The following is a 13,386-nucleotide window of genomic DNA, read 5'->3' as shown; positions in this document are numbered from 1 at the left end:
AGAGAACCAAAAGACATTCGAGTATAAGACTTGCTAAAGTGGTCTCTGTATGTCTGAAATCAAGCAGCCTCCCTGCTGAGTTATTATAGCGAGCTGCATTGTATACTTCTTTTAGTCGGACCAAGATATATCTTCTCAGTGTTTAGGGTATGATTTTTCAGTATTGAGGTATCCTAGCCTTGTTAATATATTGTTAGGAGGGTAAGAGGTAATGCTGAAATGGCGATCAAACCATATATAACTTTTAGCGTTGCTATCAGAAAAGCCACGTGGCCGAGTTTAATATTAAGAGTGAGCAGCTCCGGCTAGGTAAGGGTTTATACATTACAGAAAACCTGTATTCTCTTTCTTGTTATTTATTTGCCAGTGTTGCTCCTTGGCTATGTTAAAGTGTCCGGTAGTCAGTGTGGGGAAGTCGAGTGACTTACATACAGTTAGCGTATCAGTTCTGACCGGCAATATGGCGCTCACCCGTGTCGCAAGTCCTTCTTCTCTAAGAATGATCTAGAGCTGTTAAATTGATCAATCCCTTCTGAAATATTGTCGGTATTCCGATGTAGGTTGTCACAGATCTTGTTGTCAAGATTTGTAGCGTTATGGTGCATTTAGATGCCAAGTAATGAAGAAATGCTACGGAGCTATTTTACATTGCAGCCGTGGACCTGCACGGCTACGCCCCGCCTCATAGAAAATCTTTTTTTAACTAGGCGAAGACTTCATTTATTATGAGTGTGATTATTAGATAATTGTTAACAATTGTTTAATAACATCATTGTTCTGGAAGGAGGGAGTTTGTTAGCTCACTTAGTTTTTGTGCGGTTTGAGCTCCTTTTACCACCAGCGTGTGGGTTCAAATTTTTAGAACCAGTCTGGGTTGAACGGAGAGTTGAGATATGTCATGATGATGTCAGTGAGTATTGCACGCATGCGCTTGGAGAAAAGAGGGTCGTATAAAAGGATGATATGTAGTAATATGATTTTTATTCACCTGATGAAACTGTCATATAGACCAAGAAACGTGTTGTAATTGTTTTTTATTATAAGCTTTTAATAAATAGCTTTGCTGCTTTTATACCACTATACAAACTTTTATTCACAACACCTGGCATAGTCTATGTCTGGAAGCTGTGTTTGGTACATTTTACTGAGCTGGCACTCTGCATCTTAACTTTCACAAGTGGTTTTCCCACTTTACATTGAGGGATCCTACAACTGATCAAGGATCATGTTCGTAGTGGGTGAATTGATTAACTCGAGTTATCGCTGACATTGTCTACCAGAGGGAACGGCTAGCGGGATGCTTTAAAAGGTCCAGACTGCGAGCATTGCACAATTCTAGTGGCACTTCAATTGTGAAAACCTTTACTGTATTTGTTAGATCTAAAGTGCGACAATATTACACCATTGCGGCACCTTTTTCTTATTTGTTATTTTACTCCCAGCTCCTCAGCCAACTTAGGTGTAACTAGATACCAAGAGAACAATGAAAATACATTAGAAAGTTTTTTTAAATTGTATGCTCTGTCTGAATCATAAAAGAGAAAAAAATATATGTTTCATGTCCCTTTAAATTAATTATCTGCCTGCATTTCAGCTGTTAATATTGGCCTGACAATGGTCTGGCAGAACAATTTTATATAGTGATCTATGAGTAGTGCACACCAGTTAATTTACACAAGTAGAAAAGCAAATAGTATTTAACAGAGCACATACCTTCTGACTTTCTTTGTTCTGCATCTTCAGTGGAATCTCCCTTCTTGAGGAAAGCAGTCAAGTCATTGAAGATCACATAGAAATCTATGGCGAACACAATTGTAGCAATAAATCCAAAAACCTATACAAAAAAAAACAAACAGATGTAATACTGGATAACAATCAGACTACAATATTTAATCATAGATGCAAGGTCAAACATTTGCTTTAAATATTAGAATTTTTACGATATACTTAGAACTATACAACTACTACTGTAATAACCTACACAATATAAACTGTATTAGACATAGGCCTATTCGCCTCCAAGAGTCAATCCTAGATTGTACTCAACTGTTGATTGGTAAGTATGTACAAGCTTGAGTGATAGACAAGCAAGTTCACAGTATGTTAAATTAAATCAAGCCTATCTATGCTTTAAGATGGACATACAGCTTGTGCAAACGGTACTGATCTCTGAGTTAAATGAGACATTTTAAACACATTTTATATTGGGCTTTGCATCTCCTGGATCTTCCCTGGGGCTCTCATCAGTTCTTAAACCTTCAATATGTAACACGCTGCTCAATTTTTTACAATGTCCATTTAATCTTATTCATGACAAGGAGACTCTCAAACTCAGGTATAGAGCCCAGATATATTTCTGAGTAGCTGCTAAGGAAATAAAGGTTTGAAATAAGGGTTTGTGATCATCTTTCAGACAAAAATTTTCTAAGATTCCTCAGTTAAAGAAACCGTAAACACCTTATATAAAATGTTTAGTTATGTACAATGAAACAACTTTGCAATATAATTTTATTTGCCCCATTTTTTATGTAATTTAGCTCTGAAAATAACTTTTTTTTTTCTTTCTGCGATGGGATTTTTTTAAGTGAAAAACTTTCTGCAGGTCATTTTGAAATAAACACACAACCTCACACACAGACACATACTCACTTTAAGCCTCACACACACACACTCTGGGTAGAATTTGTCATTTGTTTTTCTTAAAATTTATGTATATATATATATATATATATATATATATATATATATATATATATATATATATATATATATATATATATATATACACACACACATGCCAATATGGTAATGATTACATTCACCAAAAGTATTTTAAAATATCTTAAAAATAAATTAGCACTAAAGACATATTGGAATGTGGCATTATGGGAATTATGTATCAGACTCAAGAGTAAACCATAGTGTGTATGTGTGTGTATATATATATATATGTGTGTGTGTAACATTAGGTTTGTTTTCTTAAAAGAAAAAAAACAACAACAAGCAAACATTTACACTGACTCCATTATCAACTTGACTATGCCTGTTTTAAAATTACCATCAGAGCACCTACACATGTAAACACGGTGTCCGTGGACTCAAAGCATCTGCTATGGGGTTGTAAGGTTCTATCTGGGCACCATGAAGGAAGTAAGGGAAGCGGCTTCAAAGGTGTTCTTTGGCTGTTGCCGGGACGCTCACGCTGCAGACTTCCCACACTAACGTCACAGAAGCGGGTCTCCCAGTATAAAAAAAAAAGTTAAAGCTCAGGATCATAATTATTTCTGGACACCTGCAGCTTGGAGTAGCGTCTGCAATATCCTCCAAGGAGTGTAAGGCCACGGCAACTCTTTCCTTCCCCAATAAATAGTAGGTGAGAACCTGACAATCAAATTGCAGCTATCGAGCAAATTTAAACAAGCCATTATCCTTGGATCACTATAACTGAATGACCAAAACTAAATTTGATTGTCAGGGTGCCACCTACTATTTATTGGGGAAGAAAAGAGTTGCCGTGGCCTTACACTCCTTGGAGGCTATTGCAGACGCCACTCCAAGTTGCAGGTAACCAGAAATAATTATGATCCTGAGCTTTAACTTTTTTTATACCGCTTCCCTTACTTCCTTCATGGTGCACAGATGGAACCTTACAACCTCATAGCAGATACTTTGAGTCCACGGAGTACGCCATGGTTATGTGTTGAGGGGAGGGGGGTTGGGGGAGAGGTTACAATGTATGCCGGTGTTCTAAAATTTTCCCGGACCCATAGGAATGTGACGCAGTCCTGCATTCCTATGGGTCCGGGAAAATGTTAGAACACCGGTGGTATGCTGCCAGAAAATTAAATAAAGCGATATTGCATGAAAGAAACCTGTGCTCCTTTCTGCAGACATTCTGCATTTTCTGCGATGTCGCAGTATGTTCTGCCTTGGGGCTCAGAATATAAAAACACTCTGCTGTCTTCTCAACTCTAACCCTGCTACATACACTGTGCAGCCACTTTATTAGGTACAGCTACCTAGTAGTGCGTTAAACCTCTTTTAGCCTTCAAACCAGCCTGAATTTGTCTAGGCATGGATTCAACAAGATGCTGAAAATGTTGTGGGGAAATTGTGTACCATGCAGACATGAGTGGGTCACACAACTCCTGGAGATTCGACGGAAGTGTAGGCCTGCAGCCCATAACCCTTTCCAGCTCATCCTAAAGAAGTTCAATAGGATTGAGATCTGGGGACTGAGCAGGCCACTGCAGCAAAGAAAAGTCATTGTCATGTTCCAGGAACCATCCCACGGTGTTGCAGGCATTGTGCACCGGTGCTTTATCCTCCTAGAAGTAACCATCTGCCTGAGGATAAACTGTCAACATGAACGGATTCACTTGGTCAGCAAAGATGTTTATGTATGCTGTGGCATTCAGGCGTGAATCTAGGGGTATCAATGGACCCAACGTGTGCCAGGAAAACATTTCCCATACCATAACACCACCCCCAACACCTTGCAGTGTTTCATCAGACATGACGGGTCCATGGATTCATGCTGTTTCTGCCAAATTCGGAGCCTACCATCAACATCACGCACTAGGAACTTCGACTCATCAGACCAAGCAACCTTTTTCCAGTCTTCGATGGTCCAGTGCTGGTGTTGTTATGCCCACAGAAGGCGTGAGTCTTCTCTGATAAAAACGGCACCCGAAGTGGCCGCCGGGTGTTCTAGCCCACCCGTGACAAAGGTGTGCCTAGTGGTGCATTGCGATATGTTTTTTTCCACACCAAGGTTTAATTCTGATGTGATTCGCAAAAAGTTCAGGAGTACTGCCGTTTCAGATACGCTACGTCCAGCACATCTTGCACCTACTATCATGCCACATTCAAAGTCCATTAGATCACTGCTCTTGCCCATTCTAGCTGCGGTTTGTATGCTTAACTGATAGTATGAAGGTTGTTCTGCCTTATTTATACCAAAACTGTGGCCACGTGATGTGCAATGTAGTGGAACAAACCTTGGTGTGCACAGCAGGGCTGTACCTAATAAAGTGGCTGCACAGTGTATATTTCTCTAATTTACTTGAACTGAACAACTGGAAAACAGAATGTTTTATACTCACTTGATGGTCTTGTTGCCTGTGGACTAAAGCCCAGATAGGTTTTCTCCAAATAAGGCAAATGGTACAGTAATAAGGATGTTAGTTTGTTTTAAAAACATTAAGACTTGGTGGATATGTAATTCTATAGCAACAGAACAGAAATGTGTTGTAATTACAAGGTGTTTACTGTTATACTGGGAACAGGTAACTTTTCTCTTGTGTGTATATTGTGGCTGAATTCTGTAACTGACGCAGCCTATTTTAGTTGGGATTTGTGAATTAATTTTTTTATGTTTCTGCTTTGCAATATGTAGTCAGTGTTACTCCCAGGTGTATGTTGTTGAAAGAGTTAATTAGTGTGGTTTAAAGGAGCCCTGCCCTAGTCATATTAGAGATGATCCATATAGGTTGTTGACTGAGGTGCACAGTATGACTGGTTTTAAATGTATCACATACTAAGAAGACTTACTTATAGGGTATGTCTAAAATAAGGTGCTAAAAAAAATCCCCCAATATATAATTTTGAAGATAGTGCATAAGTCTTCTCTTGTTTCTAAAATGTGTCTGATTTTTTTTCTTTTCAGCAGCCCGTTAAAAGGGACATTAAACCCCAAAATGTCTTTCATGATTCAGAAAGAACATACAATTTTAAACAACTCTCCAATTTACTTATATTATCTAATGTGCTTCGTTCTCTTGGTATCCATTTTTTAAAAGCATACCTAGGTATTCTCAGGCGCTAGCTGCTGATTGGTGAGTGAACATATATACCTCTAATCATTGGCTTACCCTTGTGTTCAGCTAGTTCTCAGTAATGCATTGCTACTTCTTCAATAAAGGATACCAAGAATAAAGAAAAATCGATAACAGAAGTAAATTAGAAACTTGTTTAAAATGTCATGCTTTAGCTATCTGAACCATATGTATCAATCTTAATCATGAAAGAACATTTTGGGTTTCATGTCCCATTAAACCTGGGATTTAAATACTGGTTTTATTTAAATCTTTCTGCAGCTGCTGTGTGTAGACTGTCTTATCTGTTCCACAAGTCACGTTTGGGGAAGTTCCCCTTTCTCTCATTAAATATGTCTAGGATGACTATTTGTGAACTAAAGCTGGCGTAAAGAGGAGGAGTCCTGAGGGCTTCTGGGAAGTTTGTTCCTAATTCCAACTGACAAGAAACTGATTTATCATAATTAGAAATGTTATATATCTATAGGTTTCACACGTACACACACACTGTATTAGGCTTGAGATCATATTTTAGTTATAATATTAATAAAAACAAGAAACATTTTCATTTTAATAAAATATTTTGTTTGTGTGCATTTCAATGTCTGCCTAGTAACAGCTAATGCAAATAAAGATTTGCTTTTTCAATAAGTAACCTACTGAGAGACATATTAAATCTATGATGTTTTTTTCTTTTTCTGTGGACTTATCATGATCCTACAGCTGAAGATTTATAACTGAAATCCAAGACTTGTTGTTAAACACATCATGATGTCTTCAACAGGCCAAACATTTGCCATAACAAATTATAACCATTATTTTATAATATTAAGGTAAACTACAATGCAGAAGAAATATTTTTTTCCAATTAAAATTATGTTTAATTATTTTTGTATTTTATTTTAAAATTTTAGTTTTAACAATTAAAGAATAAAAGAAAATCACAAACGTGTACAATTTACATGAAGGTAAAACCACAATAGGATCAGTGAAATAAAATGATGGCAGCTATTAGTCCGTGGATTCAGCTGTGGAGCAACATTTGCAGTCCATTTTCAAATACAATATCAGTATTTCTATATTGCGTAGGTCCAAAGGTAAAGTAGGTCTTGTAATTGAAATGAGTTAAATTAAAATGTTTAAGAGAGAAGACACGATGGAGGCAAAAAAAGAAAAAATAGGAAGGAAAACTGGTAAGAAACTAAGTGGAGGTTCGCTTACTGTATATGTATATGCAGCATTGTATACTCCAGTGATTTTTAACCTTTTTTTTGCCGTGGCACACTTTTTTACATTAAAAAATCCTGTGGCACACCACCATCCCAAAATTTAAAAAAAAATCACACATTGTAGCCTAATACAGCATATATATATATATACACATACTGTATGTATTGTGCTGTTATGCCATGCCTCCTACAAACTACCCCTGCACTGGGAGTAAAAAACAAGCAAAGTTTAAAAAATATGTCACACTGTTGTCAGTCTGCCGTGGCACACCTGAGGATCTCTCACGGCACACTAGTGTGCCACGGCACACTGGTTGAAAAACACTGGTATACTCAGTAGCTGTTCATCTATCCAAGATTAATTGATATAAGTAATTATAGCAATGAGTTTTCAAGACTATAACTAGAGGCCTCCACATGGAAAGTGTTCCAGTGTATTAATGGAAAGGAATAGAAGGGAATTTCAGTATGCGCTTGTGTGTGTGTCATTAGAAGTGTTTAGCTTATTGATTGAACAATAAAAATATCTTTCTAAGGATAGGTTGAGATGAGTTTGTGATATCTACTCTTGTAGAATGGGAATTGTATCTTGCTTCCAACAGCGTGGTATGAGTTGCTTTGCACTGTTTAGTAGAATTTGAAAAAGTTTAACATGCAGTCTGGATGGGAGTTTAGGAATAGGCTATGGCACATCCCATAAGGGTATTTAAAGGGTCATGAAACCCAAATATGGTCTTTCGTGATTTAGATAGAGTATGCTATTTTAAACAACTTTCCAATTTACTTCTATTATTTAATTTCCTTCTCTTGTTATCCTTTGCTGAAAGGTTTATCTAGGAAAGCTCAGGAGCAGCAAATAACCTAGGTTCTAGCTGCCGATTGGTAGCTGTATAAATATACAGATTGTCATTGGCTCACCATGTGTTTAGTTAGAAACCAGTAGTGCATTGCTGTTCCTTCAACAAATGATATCAAAAGAATGAAGCCAATTTGATAATAGAATAGGATAAGGGGTAGCAACCTCTCTACATCTCGTCCAACATTTGTCTGAAGCTCTTGGAAATATATGTAATATTCCTTGAGGTGTTAGGTGCCGTCTCATTAACAATGTATCATTTTTTTCCAAAATAGAGGCCAAGTGAGAGAATTTAGCAGTATGGTGGAATATTTGATGTCATTCTTTTGTGAAAATGGTAGTTCTTTTTTGCCATGTCTATGTATATGATGGCATTTGACTATCTTTGGGTGTATTCAGTAAGGCATATACAAGGGATATAGTATAGGTGGTTCAGTAGTACTGCATAATGTTTCAAAGGTGGTGCGAATACGGGTTAACTGGTATTTACACCTATGTGTCGAAATAAAATGTGCCAAGGGGTGGTACTGCAGCCAATTAGAGAAGAATCCATTTCCTAGCTCCTGCATTTGAGATAACTGTATATGTTTTGAGGATTCCGTTAAAAGAAAGAAAGTCATCTGTTAATAACAGTTGGGCCAACCTACTACACTATACCTACTCCCACTATAAAAATCAGGATTGTGTAAGGATGGGGTCAATGGGGAGGGAACACTTGGGGCGCGATCCGATAAAGAGCGTAGTTTGCGGCGCAAGCGAGGGAACCCCCGCCGCCCGCAGTTTCAGCTCGCAACTCGAGCTATCCTATATACGGCACCGTCAGAGGCTAAAGTGCCGTAAGTCTGACAAACCAGCGATGTCCAGAAATCTGCATAAGCACAAATTTCTGGAGTCACCAGTGACTTACGGCACTTTAGAAACTGCCGGCGCCTACAAAACCTGACTAAAGTTATTAAATCTCCCGTACTGTCTAACACGCCTCCCTAACATAGCCCGACACGTCTAACCCTCTAACCGCTATCCCCCCTCACTCTCCTAATAATAAAAAATGTATTAACCCCTAAACCGCCGCTCCCAGACCCCGCCGCCAGCTATATTAAATCTATAACCCCCTAATGTGATCCCCCTACACCGTCGCAAGCTACATTACATACCCCCTAATGTGAGTCCCTTACACCCCCGCCATCTACCTTACCTACCCCCTAAAGTGAGCCCCTACCCCGCCGCCATCTATCTTACCTACCCCCTAAAGTGAGCCCCCTACCCCGCCGCCATCTATCTTACCTACCCCCTAAAGTGAGCCCCCTACCCCGCCGCCATCTATCTTACCTACCCCCTAAAGTGAGCCCCCTACCCCGCCGCCATCTATCTTACCTACCCCCTAAAGTGAGCCCCTTACACAGCCGCCATCTATTTTAAAAATATTAACCCCTAATTTAATCCCCCTACACCGCCGCCAGCTATATTAACTATATTAACCCTAATTATATTAGGGTTAATATAGTTAATATAGTTATTATATTATATATATTAACTATATCAACCCTAATTATATTAGGGTTAATATAGTTAATATCGTTATTATATTATATATATATTAAGTATAATAACCCTAACTCTAACATCCCTAACTAAATTCTTATTAAAATAGATCTAATTAATATTAATATTATTAATTAAAATATTCCTAATTAAATCTAAAGACTTACCTATAAAATAAACCCTAAGATAGCTACAATGTAATTAATAATTACATTGTAGCTATTTTAGGGTTTATATTTATTTTAAGGTAACTTGGTATTTATTTTAACTAGGTACAATAGCTATTAAATAGTTAATAACTATTTAATAGATACCTAGTTAAAATAATTACCAATTTACCTGTAAAATAAATCCGAACCTAAGTTACAAATACACCTACACTATCAATAAATTAAATAAACTACAAATATCTAAACTAAAATACAATAAAATAATCTAAACTAAATTACATAAAAACCAAACACTAAATTACAAAAAATAAAAAAATATTACAAGATTTTTAAGCTAATTATACCTATTCTAAGCCCCCTAATAAAAAAGCTCTTTTACCTTACCAGCCCTTAAAAGGGGCTTTTGCGGGGCATGCCCCAAAGAAAACAGCTCTTTTGCCTGTAAAGAAAAAACACAATACCACCCCCCAACATTACATCCCACCACCCACATACCCCTATTCTACCCCCCTACACTACCCCCCTGAAGATCTCCCTACCTTGTCTTCACCCAGCCGGGCAGAACTCTTCATCCGATCCGGGCGATGTCCAATCAAGCGGCAGTGAAGTCTTCTTCCATCCGGGCGATGTCTTCAATCAAGCGGCAGTGAAGTCTTCTTCCATCCGGCGATGTCTTCAAGCAAAGCGGCATCTTCAATCTTCTTTCTTCGCACCTCCACCTCCATTCAAGTTCAATCCGATTGGCTGATTGGTTCAGCCAATCGCATTGAACTTGAATCTGATTGGCTGATTCAATCAGCCAATCAGATTTTTCTACCTTAATTCCAATTGGCTGATAGAATCCTATCAGCCAATCGGAATTCGACGGACGCCATCTTGGATGACGTCATTTAAAGGTACCTCATTCCTCGTTTAGTCTTCGTGCCGGATGGATGCTCCGCGGCGGAGGAGCGAAGAAAGAAGATTGAAGATGCCGCTTTGCTTGAAGACATCGCCGGATGGAAGAAGACATTGCCGGATGGAAGAAGACATCGCCGGATGGAAGAAGACTTCACTGCCGCTTGATTGAAGACATCGCCCAGATGGAAGAAGACTTCACTGCCGCTTGATTGGACATCGCCCGGATCGGATGAAGAGTTCTGCCCGGCTGGGTGAAGACAAGGTAGGGAGATCTTCAGGGGGGTAGTGTTAGGTTTTTTTAAGGGGGGTTTGGGTGGGTTTAGAATAGGGGTATGTGGGTGGTGGGTTGTAATGTTGGGGGGTGGTATTGTGTTTTTTCTTTACAGGCAAAAGAGCTGTTTTCTTTGGGGCATGCTCCGCAAAAGGCCCTTTTAAGGGCTGGTAAGGTAAAAGAGCTTTGAACTTTTTTAATTTAGAATAGGGCAGGGACATTTTTTTATTTTGGGGGGCTTTATTATTTTATTAGGGGGCTTAGAATAGGTGTAATTAGCTTAAAAATCTTGTAATTTTTTTTTATTTTTTGTAATTTAGTGTTTGTTTTTTTTGTAATTTAGTTTAGATTATTTTATTGTATTTTAGTTTAGATATTTGTAGTTTATTTAATTTATTGATAGTGTAGGTGTATTTGTAACTTAGGTTAGGATTTATTTTACAGGTAAATTTGTAATTATTTTAACTAGGTAGCTATTAAATAGTTATTAACTATTTAATAGCTATTGTACCTAGTTAATATATATAATATGATAACTATATTAACCCTAATATAATTAGGGTTAATATAGTTAATATAGCTGGCGGCGGTGTAGGGGGATTAAATTAGGGGTTAATATTTTTAAAATAGATGGCGGCGGTGTAAGGGGCTCACTTTAGGGGGTAGGTAAGATAGATGTCGGCGGGGTAGGGGCTCACTTTAGGGGGTAGGTAAGATAGATGGCGGCGGGGTAGGGGCTCACTTTAGGGGGTAGATAAGGTAGATGGCGGCGGTGTAAGGGACTCACATTAGGGGGTATGTAATGTAGCTTGCGACGGTGTAGGGGGATCACATTAGGGGGTTATACTTTTAATGTAGGTGGCGGCGGGGTCCGTGTGCGGCGGTTTAGGGGTTAAATACTTTATTAGAGATTGCGGCGGGGGACAGGGATAGGCAAGGTGTCCGTACACGGACACTGGTGTCCGTGACTGGCCCTTGCAGTGTCCCGCCACCCGTTTTGTGGAGGGGAGGGAGGCGTAGGACAGATGAATGCTGGTCCTCCTTGACCCAAGCCGTGCCACGCTTAGTAGGCGGAAAGTGAGGATAGAAGCAAGCTGCCTGAAGTCAACTAACTGTGAGTCGTGACCTATCCCAATTCCTTGATCTGTGTGGTAGCATGGTGCTGGTGTCTGTGTGTAGAAGACCGCTGCCTACTCTGACAAACCTTACGTAACGAAGTAAGTGATGATCATGCAATTAACATCAAGGTGGGTGGGTTTGGTCAGGAGTTGCAGGTTCTCAATGTAACCAAAAAAATAATAAAAGGTAATACTACAAGCAGTCTTTATATAAATATTATTTAAACTTGTTTGATTAGTTGAGTAATTTTTACTTGTGGAACTCGATCAGGGGTGTCCAATGTGCAGCCCATTTGACAGCAAAGTGTCGCTTTCCTGATTTATAGAAACATAGAATATGTCGGCAGATGGGAACCATTCGGCCTATCTAGTCTGCCCAATTTTTTGAATACTTCCATTAGTTCCTGGCCTTATCTTATATCTAGCATAACCTTATGCCTATCCCATGCATGTTCTTCACTGTCTCTACCACTTCTGCTGGGTGGCTATTTCACCATGTATCCACTACCCTCTCTGTAAAGAGAGTATTTTTTGATGTTTTTAATTTGAAATGTACCTTGGTGTCCTTCACTATCGTTTGTACTTTGGAAAATGTCCGCCACAGCCTTGGTCCGTACCTATCCCTGGCGGCTAGATAGACATTGCGCATGCGTTAGGTGTTAGGTTTATTTTGCAGGTAGTTTAGGGAGTTACGGGGCTCCAATAGACAGTGTAAGGCTTACTACGGCTGCATTTTGTGGCGAGGTGAAAATGGAGTAAGATTTCTCAATTTTCGCCACGTAAGTCCTTACGCTGTATATTGGATACCAAACTGCGCTGGTTTGGTATACCTGCCTATGGCCCAAAAAACTACGGGCGAAGGCAGAAATATACGGGCGTAACTTCTAGGTTACGCCGTATATAGGATACCAAACCAACGCAAATTTCGGCGTCGCCGGCTTTTGCGGGCAACGCTGCATATCGTATCGGGCCCTAGATACACCAGGGTAAGCAGTAGAAATATTTTAGCATTAGTAAAACACTTTATTGCCTTGTTGATTTGTATAAAAATTACTGCTAGATAAACACCTTAATTTCATGTGAAGTACGCAGAAACTTCCCAGAAGTCTATAGGACATTTCTGCTATACAAATCTCAAATTCATGGCTTTCTTGGTTCTGCTTCTACCTATTTGTAATATGGTAGCATGAGCTTTTATTGTTAAAGGGAAAGTAAACCCAAATTTTCCTTCATGATTCAGATAGAAAGTTGCTTAAAATTGCATGTGCTAATTTACTCCTATTATCAATTTTTCTTCGTTCTCTTGGTATCTTCATTTGAAAAAGCAGGAATGAAAGCTTTGGAGCCAGCCTATTTGTGGTTCAGTACCCTGGATAGGGCTTGCTGATTGGTTTAGAAGAAAAGTCCGGAGCCGCAGCAATAAACTATAGAGTTTTTATTTAACAATAAAACAGGTCTGGTAACAGATAGATACTGACATGCCC

At 38.8% G+C, this 13,386-nt stretch overlaps 1 protein-coding gene across 1 annotated transcript in view; it reads right to left on the bottom strand.

Annotated features, from left to right (window-relative positions):
- CMTM3 (CKLF like MARVEL transmembrane domain containing 3) overlaps positions 1-13,386 on the bottom strand; it is a 117,728-nt gene that overhangs the window by 42,533 nt on the left and 61,809 nt on the right. Inside the window, exon 4 of the mRNA XM_053698396.1 lies at positions 1,714-1,834. Coding sequence (XP_053554371.1) covers positions 1,714-1,834 — 121 coding nt within the window. The remainder of the gene's footprint in view (positions 1-1,713; positions 1,835-13,386) is intronic.

Source organism: Bombina bombina, chromosome 1 (genome assembly GCF_027579735.1).
Source record: "Bombina bombina isolate aBomBom1 chromosome 1, aBomBom1.pri, whole genome shotgun sequence".
NCBI lineage: Eukaryota > Metazoa > Chordata > Amphibia > Anura > Bombinatoridae > Bombina > Bombina bombina.
Note: the sequence above shows the minus strand (reverse complement) of the source record. Positions and strands in the feature narration are given on the sequence as shown.